Raw genomic sequence first — 16,421 nt, 5'->3', positions numbered from 1 at the left:
CATGTGTATCTGGTGAACTCATCCACTATGACCAACGCATACTTCTTCTTTGCAATAGACATGACATTTACTGGACCAAATAGATCAACATGTATTAGATGATAAGGCTCAAGAATTGATGATTCAGTCTTGCTCTTGAATGAAGATTTTCTTTGTTTGGCTTTCTGACATGAATCACAAAGACCATCAGGAGCAAATACTGTGTTTGGCAATCCTCTCACAAGATCTTTCTTGACCAGTTCATTTATATTGTTGAAATTTAAATGAGAGAGTTTCTTATGCCAATTCCAGCTTTCTTCAATCGATGCTCTACTCATCAGACAGATTGCAGAACCATCAGTACTTGTTGAAAGCTTAGCTTCATAAATGTTACGACGCCTGTATCCTTTCAGAACAACTTTGCCTTTAGATTTACTCACAATTTCACAGTGTTCTTCAAAGAAATCAACATGATAACCTCTGTCACAGATTTGACTTATACTCAGTAGGTTGTGTTTAAGTCCTGAGACTAGAGCTACTTGTTTAATTATGACATTTCCAAGATTGATATTGCCATATCCCAATGTTTTTCCAATGTTGCCATCTCCATAAGAAACACTTGGGCCAGCTTTCTCCACAAAGTCTGATAGCAGGGCCTTATTTCCAGTCATATGTCCTGAACATCCACTGTCCAGAACTAGAATATTTTTCCTGTTGCCCTGCAATCACAAAGACCACTAATTATTAATTTTAAGGACCCAGACTTGCTTGGATCCTTTGGCCTTATTAAGTTTGTTAACATTTGCAGCGGATTTAGCATCAGAGTTTATGTTAACATTTTTCTTATCAGAACTTACACTATCAGACTTTGAATCAGAATTTACACTAGAAGGAACAATGGAAACTTTCTTCAAAGAAGGTTTTATTTGATAATAATCATAGTACAAACTATGATATTCCTTACAAGTATAAATAGAATGCCATAAACTACCACAATGAAAACAAGGATTTTGTGGTTTGTATCTAACAGACTGACTCTTAACTCCTGATTTTGAAGGTAAGGAGTTAATATTCTTATTCTTCATGCAAAAAGAAGCCAGATGGTTAGAACTTCCACAGTTGTGACATGTTTTCCTAGGAGCATCAGGAACAGGTTTATAATCATTGCTTTTATTCACACCTTCCTTTCCATTCCTGTTTTTCCTAGGTGATTTTACCTTGTTTGTATTCTTGACATCTTTCAGCTTATGCTTAAGCTGCTTCTTTGTCATTAAGCCTATGTTCACTTCAGCTGTCTTTTCCTGTTTTAGTTTGTCAGAAGTTGATTCCTTTGTAACTTCTGATTTTTCATTTTCAGACTTTACAGTTACAAACTTAACAGGTTTTAACTTTGGCTTTTGCTTATCAACATACTTAATTTCTTCATTTCCTTTATCTTTCTTATCTTCTCCATAACTTAAGCCCTCTTTCCAGTTTCCACTTCTTAGCAAATTTTGAGTTGTTTTGCCAGAGTTAGTCCAAGTCCTGATAATCTTTCTTTCCTTTTCTAACTCAGTTTTTAGAGATTCATTTAATTTTAGCACTTTATTCCTAACATAAAAAGCATCATCTCTATCCTTCTGAGTTTGATGGAACATGACTAACTCTTTTTCTAAGAAATCATTTCTTTTCTTAAATGCAAGATTTTCAGAAGTTAATCTTTCACATGTTAAAGTTTACTCTCTATAGCTAACAAACATGGTTTTAAGATATCTTCTCAACTCATTAATATCATCAGTATGAAAAGCATAAGTAGTCTGAGGTACCTTTGTTTCAGCAGCTTCAGAACTGCTCTCAGCACTTTCTTTATCAACATTTGCCATCAATGCATAGTTTTCCTCACTTTCAGAGTCTGAGGTGTCTGTCAAGCTTTTCTGCTTTGTGACAAGAGCCTTGCCTTTGTCACTCTTTACCTTCTTGCAGTCAGGAGATATGTGGCCTTTCTCACCATAGTTATAGCATTTAACATTTGTGTAATCTCCTCTGTCAGACTTTCCTCCTCTGCCTTCAGATCTTCTGAAATTCTTCTTATCAGAACTTATGCCTTTCCTGGAAAACTTCTTTCCCTTCCTGAACTTCCTGTATGCAATCTTTGTGATTCCTTTCACCATAAGAGCACACAGCTTCATCATCTCCTCATCAGCATCAGTCTCAGGCAAGCTTTCAGAATCTGAGTCATCATCACTCTCAGAACTTGATGACTCAGTATCAGACTTTATGAAAAGAGCTTTACCCTTGTCTTTCTTTGAGGAAGCTGCTTTGGGAATTCTTCTTCAGCCTTAAGAGCAACTGTCCTTGACTTTCCTCCTTTCCTCTTGCTTCTTTGTTCCATCTCCAGCTCATGAGTCTTGAGCATTCCATAGATTTCGTCAAGAGTTGTTTCATCAAGATTATAGTTGTCTCTTATTGTCGTTGCCTTCAAATCCCAGCATTCAAGAAGAGCTAACAGGAACTTAAGGTTTGAATCTTCAATATCATACTCTTTATCAACCAATGACAAATCATTCAAAAGTTTGACAAATATATCATATAAATCATTCAATGACTCATTAGTCTTTGAGTCAAAGTATTCATACTCTTGAGTGAGTATTGTCTTCCTGTTCTTCTTAATTGTGTCAGTTCCCTGACACCTTGTTTCCAGAGCATCCCATATCTCCTTGGCAGTCTTGCAGTTGATTACCCTGTTTGACATTACATTATCAATGGCACTATGCAGTAAGTGTCTTACCTTAGCATCCTTAGCAATTGATGCTATGTCTTCAGCAGTATAATCACTCTTCTCCTTTGGTACGGTCTTTGCTGCTTCACCTGCAACTACAACAGCGAGTTTGGTTGGTTTGTGAGGGCCTTCCTTGATTCTATCAAGGTATTCTGGATCTGTTGCTTCCAGGAACATGGTCATCCTTACCTTCCATATGGGATATTCAGATGGTCTCAGTATGGGAACTCTGATGGTCTCATACCGACTCTGAATTTGTGTCTTTGGTGGTTCCTCAGTTTTGGTAGGCTTAGTTGGAGTTTTGTGTCCGACATGATTGTGTTTGGATCTTTAACTGTATGTATGTTAACAGATAGGCTCTGATACCAATTATTAGGTCACACACACACTGTAGAGGGGGTGAATACAATGTATAGTACACTCAAATCGAACTTTAAGAACTTAAGTAACAGAAAACAAACTTTATTGAAACAATAAACTCTGTTACAGTATGGAACTGTTACCTCTCAGTGATGAACAAATATCACGAGAGCTGCTAGGGTTACAATGAATAATCTTCTCTAATAATGATAACACTTGTAGTGTAAACCCTATATCTGTGTTTATATACTACAAAGTTACAAGATAATCGCTAAATGATATGGAATATAATTCTGCTTCCTAAAATATATCAATCAGATATCTTTTCTTCCAAGTATTCCATTTTTTACGGAATTCCTTCTTCATGCATATCTCTTCTTATGGTTATCTTGATCTTCTTTCCTTTAATCAGCTACTGTCCTTATCTGATCGTCCTTCAGCACTTAAGTTCTGATATCTATCTTCTGATGATTATCTCCTGATAACATATATACTGATATCCTTAAGTCCTGACTTCCAGTATAAGTACTGATCAACAGTTAAGTACTGATTTATCCTGTTCAAGTAAGATCTGAAAGCTAAACATAAAACATATTAGCCATGACATTATCAAATATATCTAACATTTATTTATAGATTTCTTTAGTTAATTTGTTTCGATGCCTTAGTGTGTGTTGATTGTAAGATAACCTAGTATTGATTGTGCTTACTTGTCTTATGAGCGTCGCGAACTTATAAGATAGCGTGTTAATCTTTAATGAAGTGAAAGTGAATTTAAGAGTTTAGAACTTGCCATGATAGCATAGGTTCATGTATTTGTTATGCATGATTCATAGGTAATTTTAACCATCTTACTTGCCCTATGTAATCACGATAGATAACTTGTGCATTAAACCATTATATTTTCAAATTCTATAGACATATAGGGTCTCAATATAATTGGTGTCTATTCAGCTTCTATCTCTTTTGTGGATGTCTGGTAGTATATGGTATTCGTACAACAAAAGTTGGCGTTTATCAGTTTCGTGTTATCTGATTAGTGTCATCACCATTACATGCTAAGGTTAAGAACGAAAAGGCTATTGAATGAAGTATTTTTTGAAGTTAGAATTCCATGTTTGTGTCATATAGTATTCAACTCTTTCATTCTCTTAGTTAATGTTCTTTAGTATAATCTCTTAGTTAATCTTAGTTATAAACAACCTTAATTTGTTATTTGTCTTAGCATTGGATAATAACCATACCATTTTTGCGTAAATACATTGATTAAAATTAACCTAAACCAGTCCCTGTGGGAACGAACTAGAATTAATTCTATATTACTTGCGATCGCGTATACTTGCGTGAATATTAGCGCGTGTTCTAGCCCTAACAAGTTTTTGGCGCCGCTACCGGGGACTTCGGTGTTAATTTTTAGTTTATGTGTTTGTCATCATTGGTCGTTAAAGTTCAGTGACTCGGACATTGTTACTTACTTATTTCCTCATCGTGTTTCAGGTAATCTATCGAGCGTGTATGCATACGCGTTCTCGGTCTTGTAAGAGAATACTGGATCAAGCTGAGGAAGAAGTTGTAGTATAGAAGAAAGTTGAAGAAGAGATCTTAGTTGAGAAGGAAAAAGAGGTTCTTATTACAATGCTCGGACCAGAAGCGAATCCGAAGGATTTGATGGATTACTCTCAACCAAAGATAAATGATATTCAGTCTAGCATTGTTCGACAGCCATCTCGGCTAATACCTTTAAGATCAAGTCGAGCACGATTCAGATGATACATAACTTAGTTTAGTTTGGGGGTTCTCCGACAGAAGACCCCAACATGCGCATCAGAGATTTCATCGAGATTTGCAACACTTCCAAGTTCAATGGAGTTTCTGAAGATGCTATTAAGTTAAGGCTTTTCCCATTCTCTCTACGGGATAAAGCGAAGTGTTGGTTACATTCTCTACCACGTCTATCACCAAATGAGAGGATCTTTCCTAAAAATTCTTAACTAAATTATTTCCTATGGCGAAGACTGGTGCAATCAGAAACACACTTACTCAATTTGCTCACCAATCTGGAGAATCTTTATGTGAGGCTTGGGATCGTTACAAAGAGATGCTTAGAAAGTGTCCTCACCATGGGATGCTTGACTGGATGATCATTAACTGTTTTTATAATGGTTTGGGTGCTACTTCTAGACCCATGCTTGATGCAGCATCAGGAGGAGCCTTGTGGGCTAAAAGCTATGATGAAGCTTATGAATTGATTAAACTGATGGCTGCTAATGAATACCAGAATCCTACTCAAAGACTATCTCAGGGCAAGGTAGCAAGAATTCTGGAGTTAAATACAGCTACTGCTATAGCTTCTCAACTTAAGGCTTTGACGATGAAGGTGGATTCTTTGGCTAATTACGGAGTTAATCAGATCACTAGTGTCTGTGAGCTTTGTGCTGATGCCCATGAGATGAAGCAGTGTGCTATTTCTAGTGAATCAGCTCAGTTCGTGAGCAACTTTCAGAGGTCGCAGCAACCCGTGTTAGCCACCTATCATCCCAATAACCGCAATAATTTTAACTTGAGCTGGTGCAACACTCAGAATGCGGTTCAACAGCCTTATCAATAGTATTCAGCAAAGCATACAACCCCCTGGTTTTCAGAAACCGCAATATGCACCAAGGCAACAACTTCAGCTGTAACAGTCTATTGAAAATCTGAATTGGAGGAGTTGAGGCTCATGTGCAAAAGCCAAGCGGTTTCTATCATGACCTTGGAAAATCAAATTGGGCAGATTGCCAATATCTTGCTAAATCGTCAACCTGGTACACTCCCTAGTGACACTGAGGTACCAGAAAAGAGAGAAGCTAAGGAGCAGGTAAAGGCAATTACATTGAGGTCTGGGAAGCTTGCAAATCCCGAACACTCTCAAGTTTCAGATGAAGAAGTTGTGGCTGAAGAAGAAGTGCATAAGGAAGCTGAAGTGGAACCAAGGAAGACTATTGTTGAACACACTCCTCCTGAGGGTAATACAGGGGAGAAACAGATCTATCCTCCACCTCCCTTTCCTAAGAGGCTGCAGAAGAAAAAGTTGGATAAGCAGTTTGAGAAGTTTCTGGAGGTGTTCAAGAAACTTTATATCAACATACCTTTCGCTAAAGCTCTTAAACAGATGTCTAGTTATGCGAAGTTTATGAAAGGTATTCTCTCTCAAAAAGTGAAGATGGATGACTTAGAGACCGTTGCTCTCACGGAGGAATGTAGTGCTGTGTTGCAACAAAAGTTGCCTCCGAAGCTTAAAGATCCTGGTAGCTTCACTATTCCATGCACCATTGGTAAAGTGTCATTTGACAAATGCTTATGTGACTTGGGAGCTAGCATCAATCTGATGCCCTTATCAATTTTCAAGAAGTTGGAATTACCTGATCCAAAGCCGACTTATATGACCTTACAGTTGGTCGACCGTTCTATTACATATCCACGAGGTATTGTGGAGGATGTCTTGGTCAAGGTGGATAAATTCATCTTCCCGTTGATTTTGTAATTCTTGATTTCTAGGAGGATAAGAAGATTCCCATAATCTTGGGAAGACCTTTCTTGGCTACTGGCCGAACCTTGATTGATGTGCAGAAGGGTGAGCTCACTATGTGAGTGCTGGATCAGGATGTAAAGTTCAATGTGTTCAATGCCATGAAATTCCCTACTGAAAATGAGGAGTGCTTAAAGGTGGAGTTGGTTGATTGTGTGGTTAATTCAGAACTTGATCAATTGCTAAGGTCAGATGCCTTATGGGGAATTTAGATAGTGAAGATGATGAAGGTGATGAGCAGTTGTGTAAGAACCCTAAATTTTGTAATATTTTAAAACTTCAGTGAATAGTAACTGAAGGTGATTATATAAAACTTTTGAGTTCACCATAAATGAATAGCGGAATCTTGAGAATCCGAGAACGTATTCTTGTTTAACGAGTAAAATAAGTGAATGTAAAAGCCATCGGAATTCGAAAATTCACATTTATACTACGTGTTTTAGTGTTCGTAAAGAATGGTGTAGAACCGGGAGTACTACGTAAAATAAACAATTCATTAAGGTATTATTAAGATCAAGAGAAAGGAATGGAAGTGATTAAAGGATTATAAATGATAAAAGAAATCCTTACGAAACGAAACGTTCTACGGGAAAATTATCGGAATAAAATGACAAGTGCATGAATGTAAATTAAATAAGAAGTGAATGGAAGCCATGCAAGGTGTAATATCCGGGATATCGCGTGTAATTATTTTTATCAATAAATAATTTTTATATGATTATTATGTGATTTTTGGTGAATTATCTGACGATTGGTGTGGATATGTGGATGCTTATATGAGATAAAGTATAAGTATGTTGATTTTATTATGACCAGAATAAAATATAGATAATTATGGTATTTTTCTGGTAATTTTTGGACTGTTATATGATTTTATATTGATTTATAAATTTATTAATTATTTTCTGAATAATTACAAAATTATTTTATAAACACGGGAATCGTCCAACTTCAACCGTTTTTATGTTTTTACAACCTGAAACTCTTCCGAAAACTCCTTCATAACGTAATATGGTAATTACAGACATTTTCCGTGTTTTGACTTTTTCGATCCGGATTACGGTTTGACCCGTGCGCGGCCCGGCGCAAGATTTTCAATACGATAATCATTTCGGTGAATCAACAAAACCCGTATTCTCGAAAAACGGGATATTATTACATTATTCTCATATATAGTGTTTTATAAGAAGACGGTTTGGATAATTATCCAATACGGGTATCAAATCGGATCATTTTTGTAGTTACTTAGCGGCTAAGTAACTAATTTAACGATCCAAAACGATCCAATATTCCAAAAATATATATATCCCTTTTATCATTTCATTTTATTCGTATAATCATAATCGGTCAATATTTTATTCAGATACAAGCTCCATTCCAAGAGAAAACTGGACTTTAATGATGAGGAAAAGGAAGACCAAATTCCCAAAAAGCCTACAACTACAACTCAGACAACAAAACCCTCTGTGGTATTTGAAGAGTTCAAAGTGGTGGATCTAACAAGGAACATTCATGGTGAGCCCATAATTCCTAAGCATGAGCCAGTAGACTGGGATAGTCTACCAATTCCTGAGCTAAACTTTCCTATCTTCAAAAGCCAAAGAAGACAAAGACAAGAGCAAACAAGAAAGTGAAGCCTGTGATTCTCAGATCCAAGACCCCAACCAAAGTTAAATCTACAGTCAACAAGGGAGACATGTTGTAAATCTGTGACATCAAGGAGTTTTCTGACATAAACCTCTACTTAGATGAATTGGATTAAGTTAGAGGAATTGATGCTCACAGACATCTTCCTGAAAGGCTGGTATTCAAATACAAGGGAGGAAGAGAGATCATATGTCCACTTCACATGATTCTTCTAGAAAGCCAGTCTGTTTTGATAAAGGTCTACTCTTCATTCAAAAAGAACTTTGGGTACAATGTGACTGCAAGAAGACCAGTTCTAAAGAAAATTGAGGAGCTGAGGAGTACTAGAGCCAAAGATGTACTTCTAAAAACTCTATCTATTCCCTTTACATGAAAGAGAGTGCATCTGAGGCTCTATTGGCTGATGGAATTCAGGGATTAAAAAGGAGTTAGAAGATTCTTCAGATTGGAGGACCAATTGAGTATCTCTAGCAATAAGACTCTTTTGGAAATGCAGGAAATGCTAAATCTCGCAGAAGCTGATGAACTTGAATTCCACAGACAACTCCAGAACCAGATTGAAGAAAACAACAGAAGGCTTGGAAAGAAATCCAGACAATCAAGGAAATAGATCTATCTGCTCAGACTAGAGGAGCACCTTGATAATTATTGTGAGCAATTTATTTGTGAACTTTGCATTGTTTAATTTTCAGTAAATTGTAGCACTTATCAGTTTTATCTACTATTTTTCAATCTGTATTTTAGGATGTTTTGTTATCATCAAGTTTCTCTTAATTTATGGCTACAATTCTAGTAGACATGAATTGGGGGAGATTGTTATGCATCTGTTGTGTAGTTGATGATGAGCTAAACAAAACATCTAAGTAGATTTAACTTAATGAATTTTGTAGCACCCGATAGATGATCAATTATAGTCCCAACGGATGATTAAATATAGTCCCGACAGATGACTAATTGATATACACCGGGTGAGTAGCTATGTAACAATAAGTAATGTAGCACATTTCTGCAAATAACTTTGTGTAGATTCTGTAATAGCATATGAGTCATATTGACTACTAGTAGATATGCAGAATAAGTTGATTAATTGTAAATATGGATGTCTTGTAATTTTGAATAAATGAAATAAAGTCAAGTGTCAAATAGCTACCCGATGGATGATCAACAAAGCTACCCGACGGATGATTAACAAGGCTACTCGACGGCATGTACCGACGGATGATCAATTCAAATATCTGTTGACAGTTACAATACAGTCACATGCGTTGGGTGTTTGCAAAAGGAATGTGGCAGCCTGTTTAACAGGAAAATGAGAACAAAGAAGCATTACCATTTCCATGCTATTATGAAGATTTTAAAGATTCTGGAATAGAGTAGTGAAGCAGCATGGAGTTAGACTTGATAGGTTTTGTTTTATTATCCTGTCTTATTACCATGTAAACTTGGTGATATATAAACAAAGTGTTGCTATTATAACAAATAACAAAGCAAACACATTTTAGAAGAGAAATAGAAAAGCCTGTAACTGTTAAGAATGTCTCTATAGTTTGTTTGTTCACTTATAACAGCAGCTGTGAGCTATTCAAGCTTCACAGGGTTCACTCGATATATATATATATATGGTGGATACATTCAAATCCACCAGAAAGTTTTAAAGACTTGTGTTTTTATTACTTGTGTTTTGATTTATATACTTCTTTCATTCCGCACTTTGCAAATCAAACACTTATATATATTATTGAGTTAGAACAGTTTTAAAAATCTCAAAAAGAAGCCAGAATTACATTCAACCCCCCTTCTGTAATTCTTGTTGTATTGTTAGGGAATAACATAGTTCCCGAAGGTACTTTCGAAATTATTCAAACAAACTTATCAAATCTTAAGGAACTTAGTCTAGAAGCATAAGAGTTTTGCTTCCTCGCTCAGTGAAAAACAAGAAGTCAATATATATGTATTCCCCTAGTACAGTTAGGGATTTGAATATGATTTCAAGTTCAAAACTCCGACAACTCCCAAGGATCAATTAAATTAAAGATTGACGAACAAATCATCTGAATGAAGGTCAACTCCAAATGATCTATTCCTTTGAAAAGGGTTTTAAAATGAAAGTTATCATTGTTGTTTATCTTGGGACTGGAATGTGGCCTGCCCGGTCAAGAGATAGTATCGGGCAGCGACCATGAGAGCAGTGGCGCATTGTACGGTTATGTGGACCGCGTGTGACCACAGAGTTTCAGACTTGCACGGTAATATGAGAAAAGCCGTGTAGTGTCTTGATAAGCTCAAAGATGGCTAGGTTAATTATCGCACGCCGGTTGACACCTTCTACTAGTAGAGATAATTTGCGTATACGGCTGGTCACCGCATACATGGTTTATTCCAGTATAGTCCCTTTCCTTCCACTTTGGAAAGATTGTTGTACAATTTACAACGGAAGGCCGATAAGGCTGAATTTTAAATCATAACTTATATGATGTGAATATCAACTCCGGCTTATAATCCTGGTTCAAGTAAAATCTTGAAGTTTTGGAAAGAGATGAATACAAGTAAGAGGCGATATAATGTTATAGTTGATTTCGAGAATATAATAAATTTGGCAAGCATATAAATTTTCACGAGTTTTTGAAACTAAAAAGTTCAATTATTGGTTTTCCTTATTCACACATACTCATATATGGATATGCATACCTTGTTGAGCTATAATGCTCACTCTTGCTTTTATATATCATATCATAACAGATTACCGGCATGGCTGAGACCAAGACTACTGCCTGCAAGTGGGTGGGAGATGCTCGTGAGTATTGTAGGTTGTTTGTGTGCCAACCCCATCAGGTAGACGAGTAGAGTTGGTTTCCCTTTTGTAAACTCTGATCTAAGAACTAAAACATTTGTGACTCGAGTCAGTCTCATGTAGAGCTGCCTTCGGTGTTCACCCTTTTGGGATAATTACATTTGGTTTGTAATGAACTTAACTAGCACGTGGATCATTTTAGTTATGTTTCTGAGCATATAACATGTGCGTGTGTGAGTTATGAATGAAAAGGTCAAGTAATATTAGTAAAAGTGGTTTAATCAAATTTTGGTAAATAATAAGTGAGCATAACAACCCAAATTCCCGACCTTGGATTTGGGGGTGTTACAAAAATGGTATCAGAGCCCTATGTTATAGGTCTCAGAAACATTGGGGTAAAAAGTGATGAATCAACCAAATTAATGATTAAAAACTCATATCGAGTTCGTAGTTGGGCTACAAGGGTAGCACTGAAAATAAGAACCCTTAAGGATAATTAAATATTTATGGTTAGTAATGCGTGTGTTAAATGGATTGTAAGTACCCGCTATGTCGGACCCTGAGGATATCGAGGAGTATGAGAGAGCCCATGATGAGACCCTGTTGACAGGGATAGAGATAGCTGACCTCGCCCCTGCCCTAAATATGGATATATCTGACGATGACCCAGATGAGGACCCTGAGGAGGAGACAGAGGTAGACACAGAGATAGCCACCCCTGAGCAGGCACCCACCCCACCACCTGCACCTGTGTGTCCAACACCTACCGAGAGTGACGATGAGATGGATCCGATACTGGATGGGATGGTAACGACCCCTGTAGACCCCCACCTCCACCACCACCTCTACCTGTGGTATCGCTAGTATTTCATGATTGGGTGGTAGGCCGCTATGTCGCGGACCTGACTCCTGCTGAGGCCCGAGTGGCCGAGTTGAGGTACCAGTTGACTATTGAGAGGCATATGCGGACTGGGGCCCAGGGCGGGCGTGTGGACACGAGTACTCGACATATGCGTTGTGCCATGCGCCATATTGATCAGAGGGCTTTAGGCAGGATCCGCCGTTTGTCCCCACTCTGTGGCCCAGTGAGTAGGAGTGATGTCATCCGAGTTGTGATAGATGCTATATGGAGGGCCCGGGAGGCTACTCGGGTCAGCGAGCGTTCAGGAGTTAGATGGTTATTTTTTCCAGTGGTTTATACTCAGTTATTTTGGGCTAGTTGTTATGGGTAGATTTTGTTGGCTATGTTAGTACCACCAGCTGGGGAGGTCTGTACTTTTGGGATAGTATGTATCTTATGTTATCTAGTTGTGATGTATTCAGACTCGGCTTATGGCCAAACTTATGTATAATTAATGTACTAGTACTTTGTGATTTCTCAATTGTGGTTTAGATCCTCATTATCATTACATGTGTAATTATACATGTTGTAATAAATTAGAAAATGTGATAACAATCAAATGAAAGCAACCTAAATAAATATATGCAACAGGAATGCCGCCAAAAAGAACGAGAACTAGAGCACGCCCGATGGTGTCTAACAGCCAGGGCAGTATTAACCGTGAACACCGAGCACCGAGCCCACTGTTAATAAATAATGAAGAACAAGATTATAATGAGTTGGCTGATGAAAATTATGAAGAAACAGAGGCTGAAGACACTAATGAGATGGAAGTTGCAAAAAATCCAATGGACCACTTTATGCAACTACCTAGGCAGAACCTAAAACTACCCCCTCAACCTCGTCAGCTCCAACCACCTCACTAAGTGATGGACAATGCTTTCAAATCTTTTAAGTCTGTTAGACCCCCGGAGTTCCACGGAGCTGCCATCCCTGTTCAAGCAAAGGCTTGGCTAAAAGAGATGGAGAAAACATTTGAATGAATAGGCACCGAAGAGGGCCATAAAACTAATTTTATTACCTACCTCCTAAAGGGAGAGGCAAATTACTGGTGGGAAGCCAAGAAGAATATGGAGCCCCAGGGGATTGTTACCTAGGAAAGGTTCACAGAATTGTTCTGAAAGAAATATGTTCCAAGATTTATGGAGATTCAAATGGAGTTAATATTTCTAGAGCTGAAATAGGAAAACATGAATGTAGTTGAATACGAGGCCAAGTTCACTGAGTTGTCTAGGTTCGTGCCAGAGCTTGTTAACACTGAAGAGAAAAAGGTTGTGAGGTTTTAGCAAGGACTGAAACAGTGGATCCAAAACAAGCTATCGATACTAGAGATAACCGACTATGCCACCCTAGTACAGAAAGCTACGGTAGCAGAAGCGGGAAGTGAGAAGAGTCTGAAGATGAAGCAAAGCAAGAAAAGAAAGTTTAATAACCGGAGTAAGAATGTGGGAGGGGAGAGTTTCCCCAGTAAGTTTGTGCGGAGGACGACTTTCCAACCAACTCGCAGTGTAGGATTCAGGAGGACTGAAAGCGTGAGTATGGGCCAAAGTGAAAACCAAACTGGAGTGTCTTACCATAGCCAACCCCGAACCCCGTTTCCAGAGTGCAGGAACTGTGGTAAGAAGCATTCTGGTACCTGTACTCAGAAGACGGTGATATCCTATAGGTGTGGCAAGATGAGACACTATACCACATCCTGTACAAATAAAGCGATTGAGTGTTTCCAGTGCAGAAAAATGGGTCATATGAGGAAGGACTATCCTGCGGTAGCCCCTGTTGCTCAAAGGGTAGTGTAGCCGCGTCCAATAAAATGCCGACTGCCAGAACCTTTAACATGATAGTGACAGATGCCGTGAAGAACATGAATGTCATAGAAGGTACGCTCCTACCAAACTCCAACCCTGCCAATGTGTTATTTGATTCTGGAGCCACTAAGTCTTTCATATCTAAGGAATTTGCTCAAAAATTAATTTTAAAAGTGGAATCTTTGAGGGAGTCATTACGAGTGGAAATAGCTAACCAAGAAATCATTCATGTAAGTCAGGTGCATGCTAACTGCGACCTAGAATTAAGCGGAGTCAATTATTTAGTAGACTTAATTCCCTTCCGGTTAGGGGAGGTTAATGTGATACTAGGGATGGATTGGTTATCTAGAAATCATGCCCATATTGATTGTGAGGGGAAGAAAGTAAATTTGAAAACACCAAGTGGTAAGAATATTCTAATTACCTGGAAATGACAGACCAAGAAATTCCTGACGATGGTTCAGACTAAAAAGCTTATAAGATAAGGATGTGAGGCCTACTTGGCTCACGTAGTGGACACTTAACGAGATACTCTGAGATACAAAATATAGTAGTAGTCAATGAGTTTGAGGATGTATTCCCCAAGGATCTTCCCGGACTACCCCAGATCGAGAAATATAATTTGCTATTGATTTAGCTCCCGGTACGGCACCTGTGTCGAAGGCCCCATATCGTTTAGCCCCGGTAGAAATGAAAGAGTTGGCTGTTCAATTGCAAGAATTGTTGGACAAAGGGATGATTAGACCGAGTGTGTCCCCGTGGGGTGCACCCGTGTTGTTTATAAAGAAAAAGGATGATATCATGAGGCTGTGCATCGATTATCGAGAGTTGAACAAGCTGACCATTAAGAATAAATACCCGTTACCGAGAATAGATGATTTATTTGACCAACTGAAAGATGCGACGTGTTTTTCGAAGATTGACCTTAGGACGGGTTATCATCAACTTAGGATTAAACCTGAGGATATACCCAAAACTGGGTTTCATACTAGATACAGATATTACGAGTTCCTAGTGATGTCGTTTGGTCTGACTAACGCGCCTGCGACTTTCATGGATCTGATGAACATCATCTTTAAGAAGTACCTAGACGTATACGTGATAGTCTTTATTGATGATATCTTGATTTACTCTAGAATGGAGGAAGAACATGCTGAACACCTCAGGATAGTTTTGGAAATTCTATGAAAAGAAAAGTTGTATGCCAAATTCTCCAAGTGCGAATTTTGGTTAAAAGAAGTCTAGTTTTTGAGACATATGATTAGCAAGGAAAAAATTCTAGTAGATCCCGCAAAGATAGAAGCTATCTCCAATTGGGAGCAACCAACCACATCCACCAAGGTACGAAGCTTTATCAGATTAGCCAGGTACTATCGACTGTTTGTTAAGGATTTTGCTAAGATAGCAGGACCGTTGACTAGAATTACTCGGAAAATAGAGAAATTTGTTTGGATGTAGAAGTGTGAAGAAAGTTTTCAAGAGGTGAAGAAAAGGTTGGTATCGGCCACAGTGCTGGCCCTACCAGACAATAAAAGGAATTTTATTATTTATAGTGATGCATCCCATAAGGGCTTGGGATATGTGCTGATGCAGTACGGTAAAGTGATTGCCTACGCATCCAGGCAACTAAAGGAGTACGAGCTGATATACCCCACCCATGACCTAGAACTAGCCGCCATAGTGTTTGCCCTGAAGATGGGGAGACACTACTTATATGGAGAGAAATTTGAGATCTATACTGACCACATGAGTCTTAAGTATATCTTCACCCAAAAAGAGCTAAATATGAGGCAGAGAAGGTGGTTAGAATTAATCAAGGATTATGATTGCGAGATCATGTATCACCCAGGGAATGTCAATGTGGTGGCCGACGCCCTTAGTCGTAAGGAGAGATTAAAGAGGATCACCACATCTGATGATTTGATCCGAGAATTTGAGAGACTAGAGATTGAGGTCAAGGTTACCGAACAAGGAACTGAAGGACTGTATGAGATGGTCATGCAACCAGAATTACTAGAAATGATTAGGCGATGTCAAGAACAGGTGATGAGTAAAAAAAATGAGTTGGTGACCGGAAAGGAGGCCAAGCGTGATCCGGACGAGAATGAAATTAGGAGACATACCTACCGAATATGGGTCCCTAATGTCCAAGAGTTAAAGGATGAAATCTTGCACGAAGGACATAACACTAGGTACACTGTCCATCTCGGAAGCACTAAAATGTATCGCGATCTGAAGGAGTACTATTGATGGACGAACATGAAAAAGGATGTAGCGGAGTGGGTCAGTAAATGCTTAACCCGTTAATGAGTAAAGGCAAAACATCAACGACCAAGTGGACTCCTACAACCCTTAGAAATTCTGGTGTAGAAGTGGGAGCATATAGCCATGGATTTTATGGTAGGATTACCCCGAACCAAAACTAACCATGATGCCATATGGGTGATTATAGACCGACTGACCAAGTCAGCACACTTTCTTCCAATTAAGGAGACCTACACGGTAGATAGATTAGCGGAGATATATATCAGGGAAATTATGGTAAGGCATGGAGTTCCAATAGCTATCGTATCTGACAGAGATCCCAGATTCAACTCTAGGTTTTGGAGGAT

The 16,421-nt window shown here is 38.4% G+C and overlaps 1 protein-coding gene and 1 non-coding gene across 2 annotated transcripts; one reads left to right on the top strand and one right to left on the bottom strand.

Moving 5' to 3' along the window:
• Positions 1-5,117: 5,117 nt before the first annotated feature.
• Positions 5,118-5,224, bottom strand: LOC141669025 (small nucleolar RNA R71). Its single transcript, XR_012553326.1, has one exon. It is a non-coding gene; the product is annotated as a small nucleolar RNA R71 (small nucleolar RNA).
• Positions 5,225-15,594: 10,370 nt separating this feature from the next.
• LOC141665380 (uncharacterized) lies at positions 15,595-16,059 on the top strand. The gene has a single exon (XM_074471367.1). It carries the CDS (start codon positions 15,595-15,597, stop codon positions 16,057-16,059), a length of 465 nt encoding a protein of 154 aa, XP_074327468.1.
• The last annotated feature ends 362 nt before the right edge of the window (positions 16,060-16,421 follow it).

The sequence above is a fragment of the Apium graveolens genome, chromosome 6 (genome assembly GCF_009905375.1).
Source record: "Apium graveolens cultivar Ventura chromosome 6, ASM990537v1, whole genome shotgun sequence".
Taxonomy (NCBI): domain Eukaryota; kingdom Viridiplantae; phylum Streptophyta; class Magnoliopsida; order Apiales; family Apiaceae; genus Apium; species Apium graveolens.
This window is presented reverse-complemented; position numbering and strand designations above follow the sequence as displayed.